This window comes from Polyergus mexicanus, unplaced genomic scaffold (genome assembly GCF_030449975.1).
Source record: "Polyergus mexicanus isolate NDT 795.1 unplaced genomic scaffold, iyPolMexi1.0 SCAF_20, whole genome shotgun sequence".
Lineage (NCBI taxonomy): Eukaryota > Metazoa > Arthropoda > Insecta > Hymenoptera > Formicidae > Polyergus > Polyergus mexicanus.
Window position 1 is genome coordinate 4,942,650 of NW_027223340.1, and position 8,984 is coordinate 4,951,633.

The 8,984-nt window shown below is 35.2% G+C and overlaps 3 protein-coding genes across 4 annotated transcripts; 2 read left to right on the top strand and 1 right to left on the bottom strand.

The window, feature by feature from the left end:
- The first annotated feature begins 93 nt into the window (after positions 1-93).
- On the top strand, positions 94-4,929 carry Pmi (Transmembrane protein Pmi). Of its 2 annotated transcripts, none has more exons than XM_070311619.1 (4): positions 94-187; positions 1,081-1,298; positions 1,397-1,729; positions 4,647-4,929. In XM_070311619.1, the coding sequence occupies exons 1-3, from the start codon at positions 165-167 to the stop codon at positions 1,681-1,683; spliced, it is 528 nt and encodes a 175-aa protein (XP_070167720.1). In that variant the 5' UTR covers positions 94-164; the 3' UTR covers positions 1,684-1,729; positions 4,647-4,929. The 2 variants fall into 2 exon arrangements, with proteins under 2 accessions (XP_070167720.1, XP_070167719.1); XM_070311618.1 differs by lacking the exon at positions 4,647-4,929 and adding an exon at positions 1,862-2,176.
- Positions 3,350-5,469, bottom strand: LOC138941736 (dehydrogenase/reductase SDR family protein 7-like). Its single transcript, XM_070311617.1, has 6 exons — positions 4,896-5,469; positions 4,608-4,751; positions 4,316-4,535; positions 4,159-4,243; positions 3,918-4,078; positions 3,350-3,834 (listed from the first exon to the last, which is right to left on the bottom strand). The coding sequence occupies exons 1-6, from the start codon at positions 5,043-5,045 to the stop codon at positions 3,635-3,637; spliced, it is 960 nt and encodes a 319-aa protein (XP_070167718.1). The 5' UTR covers positions 5,046-5,469; the 3' UTR covers positions 3,350-3,634.
- Positions 5,312-8,865, top strand: LOC138941735 (zinc finger protein 665). The gene has a single exon (XM_070311616.1). The coding sequence runs from the start codon at positions 5,795-5,797 to the stop codon at positions 8,639-8,641; it is 2,847 nt and encodes a 948-aa protein (XP_070167717.1). The 5' UTR covers positions 5,312-5,794; the 3' UTR covers positions 8,642-8,865.
- The last annotated feature ends 119 nt before the right edge of the window (positions 8,866-8,984 follow it).

The window sequence follows — 8,984 nt, forward strand, 5'->3', positions numbered from 1 at the left end:
AGAAAGTTTAAAACGGGCGACAACTACTCGAGTCACACGAGTAACGCGCGGCGCGGGCGCTCTTCGCTCTATCAGCTGATTTTTGTGTCCGGTTCGACGAGTCATGCTTTTTCTTCCGGTCCGTGTAGACCGCCGTTTCAGTATCTGCGGGATCGACGGCGAAGATGGTAGATGAAGCTGGTGACAGGTTCGTAGGTCGAATTATTCTCCGCACTGTTCGCGTAACCCGACATCTTTTTGGCGAAGAGAATATCGCCGGGACGCGTCGCCGCGACGCGATCTCCATCGCCATCGACACGAAATTAACCTCAAAGTCAGTGCGGCGTGGCGTACAACGGATTTATCTTTCATGACAATAAATCTCTTGCCACCGTGTGTATCCGATCCTGAAAACATCAACGAGCGTTAAATCCGCGAGTTTACGACTGGGGTGATCTCGCGAAATGGAGAAAATTATATTTTTAATCGCGACTTGAATCCACGCTTTGTTGAAGCGGCCCCGTAAACTGCTGTCACTTTCGCCGTCGTTCTTCCTCAATCTTAATTTGTATGTATATATATATATATGTACACAAATATATATATATATACACACATATACATGCCTCTTTTTATTATTACGATATTTAATCGCTATCGATCCACGATGCCGAAATGGAAATACGATATGCTGGTTCTAATCTCGCCGGTCTTGTAAAACATATTACGCGATCAAAACAAAATGTAACATTGATTATCTTAATCGATGTTACATAACATAGAAAAGAATGGAATCCCGGAAAGCATTGCGATTTCTAATATTCTTTATTATGCAGAACTCGATAATATATCTATTAAGTATACATCCACAGGGATAATAATCTAAAAACAAAACTGACTATTATTATACAAGAAGATTCTTTGATTTTGTTATAAAGAAATTTTATAACTATAGAGATATGCATAATTTTGGCACGCTGACATGAAAATTATATAAATTTTAAGTACATAACTACATTGCGAAGAGTAATATAAAATTGTTCGAAAAAGTACAATATTAAATTATAAAAATAATAATTTGCATTTTTTCTCTTTTTATAGAGATGAGTCCTCTAATGTTGCCATTATCAGAGAGGTATATGACAGTGAGAATGCTCATGAGACATTTGAATATGAGTTAGAGAGAGCATTAGAATCGGAATGCAGTTTAATTGTTATCGAACCATCGAAATTAGGTGATGAAACCTCAAGATGGATAGCAGTGGGAAATTGTCTTCACAAGACTGCTGCGTTGTCGGGTCTTGCCGCAATCGTCACAGGTTTGCTTCATTTATATAAGAATTATTTGGATATAATTATTGAAATAAATAATATATCTTATAACGAGTGTTCTTTTTTTTTTCTTTTTTTTTTTTAGGAGTACTTTGGGGCGATCGGCCATATATCTGTGGTCCATTAGGTTTTACAGCAGTTATAACCTGTGGATTATATACAGTCTCTTGGCAATTTGATCCTTGTTGCCAATATCAAGTAGAAACTGATACCAGCAAATTACCACACGTAGAGCTGTTAGCTGTTTTAGGTCCTTCGTCTCCCACGTTTCTTGTAAGAAAAGATGATACGAGGAGACGAATTCTTCATACGACTATTACATTGGCAGCCCTCAGCATTACTGCCTGGAGAGTGTACCAGGCGTTTAAGTGAAAGAGTTATTACTGGCATTGGTTTTAAGCCAGAACGAAACAATAAGGTGAGCTAAATATTATGTTTAAGTTTCACAATAGTAGATCTACAAATCTAACTTTTTAATTAAGAATGCAAAATCTCTATTTTTATTTCTCATTTCGATGATTGATTTATATTCTTTGATACTACTTTACAGGTGAGTCCTGCTTATGTGATCTGACTAAACTACACATAAATGCAAGTAACAAAAGCCAGATTTTATCCAAGTTTTTACATTGGCATTGTCATTTCCTTAAGATTTTACATTGTTATATTCTTTGATCTCCACCTGGGAAAAATTGTGAAAGATAACTGTATTACAAAGTTGCAAAAGCCATATATATATGCAATCTCTAAACTGGAGGAAAAAAAAAAAATATTGACATAAGTGTTCTTAGAATTATGACATTTGCAACGGAACATATGGATTTAGCATTATGTATTTTTAGATTGTAAATATAAAATATATATAGGTAGAGAGAGAATAAAAAAACACCCACAGTACATATTATGTGTAAAGGGTATGTTGCCTAGATTTTCTCACCCAACAGAACAATCTATATTACATAATATCAGAAGAATAAGTTGACTACTAAAAACTTAACATATTTTTTTTAAGCTTTGATTATTTTATTAACCACAAATATGTAGAGTAAGATATATATTTTTTTTCATTATAAACGCGCGTATAAAATTTTTTATCGTTTACATTAGTCCTATCAAATTACATTACATACATTCCTGTAAATGTTTAATGATAATAAAAACTAAAATCCTGTACATTGCACAATATGTGAAGTTTTTTCACATAATACAAAATTTGTAGTCACATGAACAACAAACCGTTCCCTCGTATGTACATCGACAGAAGAGCTCAAAATATGAACAGTGTACATAGTTCTGAATAACAATTAGAAATCAAATTTGTAACCTATATACTTTAAAATATCATTGTTATATTGTGTGTTATGTAGAATATAGCTTAAAAGCCAGAGAAACAAGAGTGGTAAGATCAATATTTGAAAATACATTTGGATTTCATTCTAAAGAGTTCTATTTTATACATGAAGCGCAGAAAAACTTATATTTCTGTTAAAGACTTGTTTCTCTAAATGTACTAGATTAATAAATTACAATACTGCAGGAAAGAAAATCCATTGCACGTAGAACAAGGTATTAGAATAGAAAATGCAGTCATTTTCAGACCTGTAAAGCTTTTTTCAACATATATCAAATGTTATACATTTGTATGTATAAGGCAGTTACATACTAACACGTATATAAAATATCGTATAACATTTTAAATGAAAGTACGTGTAATTATTTGATGTTAAGTTTAACATCATATTTAATTACGTTTTATTCAACATAAATATTTATTATATATCCTTTTTTTACATATAATCTCTATTTAATTATATAAAGAGTAGAACAAATAAGCTAACAAACATGTGATCTATATATACAGAATTTTGCAAATTAAAATGGATAAATCTGCCTGATGACAGGTTTTACAATTAGATTTTATTACAATAGATAATAGATGCATTTTTCAGAGGTTATATATATATATTAAAAAACTATTATATTTTAAGTAAGTTTATATTATTTACATAAATAAAGAAAATTTAATAAAGTGTCAAAATTTAAATAAATTATCATTTTAATATTAAATACATATGCTATCCTTTTTTAATAATCTTTAGAAAATTATAAGTTTAAATGTTAAAAACGTTTGCTCATAGTTGCTCAAAATTATATATATTCTTTATTCATATAAATTAGAACTTTTTAACATTCTTCTTTCTAACAATCTAATTCTTTATTTTATACAAAAGATATATATTACACATAAATCCATTCCACAATTATAGAAAACAATCAATTATATGCTCTATTTTTAATTAAATAGTATTTAAATAGTTTAATATTATGTATTCTTTGCTGATTTTTTTGCACGTCTTTGCATAATCCAGAAAAAGAGCGATGGAAATAAAGTTCTAAGTACTATAGCAGCCTTTGGGGAAAATGGTGCGATAGTAACTTCTTTTTCTTGATTCAATACTGACTTTAAAATGCATTCGGCTACATACTTGGATTGATAACCATTCTCAGTTGTTTTGTCCATTACTATATAATAAAATAATATTATAGAATCATATAAACAATATGAAATATTAATATTTAGCATTTATAATATTTAAAATACTAACATCCATATACTTGTCCATTTCCTGTTAAAGCATTAAGAGAAATAGATGTTTTAATGTATCCTGGATTAACAACTGTAAACTTAATATTTTTGTCAAATAGTTCCGCTCTAGCGGTATCGTACCAAGCTTGTAATGCATGCTTAGATGCAGCATACGCAGATCTAAAAATTTGCAAACATTGTGTATTAATAATATAAATAATCTTAAGATACTTGATATTGATTTTTAATGAAATACTTGCCTAAATGGAATAGCAATTCTCCCTTGTACACTACTTATACCGACTATATGACCAGACTGTTGTTCTATCATGAATGGAAGAACAACTGCAAATCCATAATGAATAATGAGTCTGTTACAAAATCTGTATCAAAATTTTTTTTATACGACACACTTACTTTTGCTCAATGTAACTTGAGAGAAATAATTTGACAGCATGACTTTTATGTCTACATCAACATTTGTATTAATAACTTCGCCTCTATACGAAATGCCAGCATTATTTATTAAAATATCGATTTTGCCATATACCATTATAGCCTTTGACACTTCATCTTTCAAGTTATTAATCTCAGTTAAATCTAATGGCAAAACAATGGGTAGATGAATTGGAACTGTCTGAAAAGGGCAAGAAATTATCGATATTCTACATATATATTTGCCTACTAAAATATACATTATAAGACGTACTTGATGGGTATTTATCAAATCATTTTTTACTCTCTCCAGTTCTTCTTTTCTGCGAGATACCAAGATGATTCTACAACCACAACGGTAGAATGTATGAGCCAAAGCCTCTCCCAAGCCGGAACTGGCACCAGTTATCATTACCACCTGAATTACATTAAATAATATATACATAATCACAAAAATATTCGAATTTCTGAATATTAATATATATTTCAAAAAATATTTTATTCTCATCATAAAATTCTATTTTTTATTCTCTTAAAAAGAATGTAAAAAGATATATATTACCTTGCCGCTAAGAGCTGCTCTTTTCCGCTTTTGTTGCACAATGTTAATAAAATGATATATCAACCATGGAATGGTTATTGGAATACCGAATAATTTAAACAACCACCATATAATGCTCCAACCCGCCAAAGTTTCTTCCTGTCGTTTCATTGTGTACTACAAATTTTGATTGAATAATGACAGAATTGATACTACATGTGCAGATTTAAATCTTCAAACGTTACAAAATTAATGTTTAAAAGATTTACTGTTATTGTATATGTATATTTTAATCGTTTGACTTGTCATTCAACAAAAAAAAGAGAGAAATGACCTTTCAACCACATGTCAGAAACAAATAGTATGAAATTTGTCGCGTGTTTTTATATATAGGGATTATTTATTCGTTTCAGTTGCCTTTCTGACGTCATTATCGCACAACTTCAGGTAATAACCGATGTGGGTCACTGCTTTGCAGATAACCTCGCAGTATTGTAGCTCTCGTACAGTGTTTTTGAGACATTCAGAAATCGAATTTGAATAATTCTTTCGATTTTACGTCATCATGCAGATCTTTAAATCACAATAAAAAAAAAAACAATGTATACAAAAGTACATATCTCTGTGTGTGCAAGACATAGTCAGTACCTATGCTCGCGGAACGAAGAAGAGAATATATTTTATTCATTGGCTGCGAATCGCGCATGATAAAATCGTCGTGGCATGATAATATACTATACACTAATATACATAATAACATTCGAATACACGACAGCTTATCTTGCTAGCAACGATAGAACCCAACTTAACCTACAAGATTTAGCTTGAGGTGAAACTAGGTTCTATTCAAGCATTGCCTCGTGCATGTTACGTCTGACGTTGACATAACGTTGATGGAACGTCAGTAAGTGGCAAATGAAATGGAAACTCACGAGAGCGAACAGTACGTGACGTTTCCTCTCGACGATGTACACGATGCCATACAAGAGAATATGATATCTCACGAGGAGATATGTGAACCTGTCGAATGCGTTGACGAATGTGTCCTCCAGGAGGACCTTGCGGAAGTCTCGGTCAGCAACGCTAACAATACTGATATTGCTGAGTCGCGAGAAGCTATTGAAATTCTTACGGAACGATCAGATGAGGAGAATGACAATCAGGTAGCGTATCCAATGTACATCAAGCAAGAGGAGCAGCAGCAGCAGTACACATCGGGTGACGACGAATCTATGGCTGTGGAAGCTCTGCGTCAACTAGGCGGTATGTATCCATGCTTCGAAAACAAGAAGATCAGCTGTCCAATTTGTAAGTGTCTCTTTACCCAAGAAGAAATGGTTGAACATCGGTCTGTATGTACAGTGTCTAAACTATCCTGCATCACTTGCGGCGAGAGATTTGAGAGGAAGATTGACCTGAATAATCATATGGTATGTCATCAGGTGGATCGTCCTCACGCATGCAGAACATGCGGCAATTTGTTTCGTTCTAAAAGCAGTCTGCAAGCGCACATGCTGCAGGTACATCAGGTCGAACGTCCACACAAATGCACTATCTGTGGCTTGGACTTTCAGAGGCCCTCCAGCTTATCTAATCACATGAAGATACATACGTACGTCGCGGGACGAGCGATCATGCAATCACAAGGGAATAATATATCTCAATCGGTGGAAACGTTTAAGAAGTGGTCGGAGAATGCGTCCGATTCGCAAAATACATCTCAGATGCCGTCTTCTTCGTCTGTTCAATCTATACAGAATTATGATGTATGTCAAGTTCAATGGCCAGTCACGTCATACAATTTTCATAACGAACAATCGACAATTACTACAATATCGAATCATCAGGAGAAGATGGATACGCTACAAGAATTTACGGTAATGCCTAATGGTGAAGTGACACAATTCAGCGAATATACTGAGCAAAATAATATCAGTAATCCAGTCGATAACAGTCAACATTACGATATATCAATAAATTCGTTTAATACTCCCGACGGAATAGTCAAAGTCGAAACGCTTTCGTATAATAACGCGAATAGAAAAAGTTATGGAAAAGTCGAAACAAACAGCAGTAAACAGTACACGTGCAAGCATTGCGGAATCAATTTTTCACGCGCGACTGCATTGGCATCTCATGAGAAGATTCACACTTCTAAAAATTGGAACATGCCGATCGAGTGCGCGTATTGCGACAAGCAGTTTCAAAATGGGAATCATTTAGCGAACCATCAGATCACTTGCGCCAAGAAGATAATGCAGAACAATATAGAACAAGGCGTGCCCAACAACAAGTGGGGCAAGCATGCTTGTTCCGAGTGCGGAAAGAAGTTCACGACCAAGCAGAAAATGTTTCGTCATCAGTGGATCCATCGAAAAAAAACACACTCGTGCGAAGTATGCGGTTCGCAGTTTGAGAAACAAAATGAACTGGACGAGCATAGATTGTCCGCACATCCCGGAGATTCGCCATTCACTTGCACTGAATGCGGAAAGAGTTTCGTGTCGCGACAAGGTCTCTGGGAGCACGGTAGAACGCACGCCGGGAGTCCGGCGCATTTTCAATGCGACACTTGCTCGAAAACCTTTTCGTCTCGCCAAGGATATTTAATACACAATCGTACGCACACCGGCGAACGACCATACGGCTGCAAGTTTTGTTGGAAAGCATTTCGGGATGGCGGGACCTTGAGGAAGCATGAACGGATCCACACCGGGGAGAGACCGCACGTCTGTCCGTTATGCTCGAGGGCTTTCAATCAGAAGGTAGTCCTGCGCGAACACGTTCGATGGGTTCACGCCGCGGGAAAGAACGAGACAGAAGCGAGCGATCCTCCGTATCCGTGTCCTCTGTGCGGTGCTCTCAATCAAGACCGCGATGAACTTTGCGCGCATATCGTTAAGCATTCGGATCAGATGATAGCCGAGGCAAAGGCGAAGACTAACAACGATGCCTCTCCAAAGTCCAAGCCTATGAAGAAGAAATCATCGAAATCAACGTCATCGTGCAACGCGCGGGCAAAGCAAAATGTTGCCTTGGAGCATTTCATCTCCAAAACGGAGCAAAATGAAGCTTTATTATCCATCACCGATACATCTGATAAATCGGACGATTTGCATGTCACGAACGAGAAGCGGAACAACGCCTTCGTTGTGGTCACCACGGAAAAACGTAGCGACGGTTTTATAGCGATATCCGAGCTTAAGCACAGCAACATACGGTTCATCGTAGAAGGCAAGGAAGACGAGAACATTCGTGTACTCCAAGTAGATCAGAATCACCGAAATACTCTCGATATGATTGCTATGAATAAGCAAAACGATGCGGCGCACATTGTGTCGACAGAATCCGTAGACAATGCGCTCGATGAAACAATCAGACAAAACGATATAGCCACGATGCACTTAATTCAATCTTCTAAACAGAACAATACTCTAAATATAATATCGAAACAGAACGAATCGCTACCTGTTTTAGCCATACCGAATCCCCAGAGCCACGAAAATTACTCCAGCCAAATCATACAAGTAAGCAGTACTGATATACCTATGGATGTGATGACCGAGCAAACCTTAAAAGAGGAAAGAGATCGAGATGAACAAGATACTTTAGTAGGAACATCTCAGGAAGAAACATCTCATGTTATCCAAGTTGTACAGTATCAACAACATGACAGCGAGGATGGAGAGGATTTTACTTGCGAGATCTGCGAAGAAACTTTTGCCGACAAAAGTATGCTGAAAGAACATATTAAGGTTCACATATAATTACTACTGTTACACCTTGCTGTTCATCGCATTGCTTGTGATATTCCACATACTATTAATACAACTCTGTAGAAAGTAACAAATGTACATACGACAAATCCTTTATCATTGAAAAATTCATATCGTACAGAATTTATTTATAATGCTCCGTTTACATGTAACATATTTTAAACAAGTTTAGTTTCTGCGAAAAGAGATACGATGTTATGTACATTTGTTACAAAGTTGATGTGTATAAAGTTAGTTTTCAAAAAAATACACACATTTCAGTTAATTATATAAGATATACATGTCTAATCTCATTAGAAAATGCTATCATATACGTATTTTTTAATTTATAAAG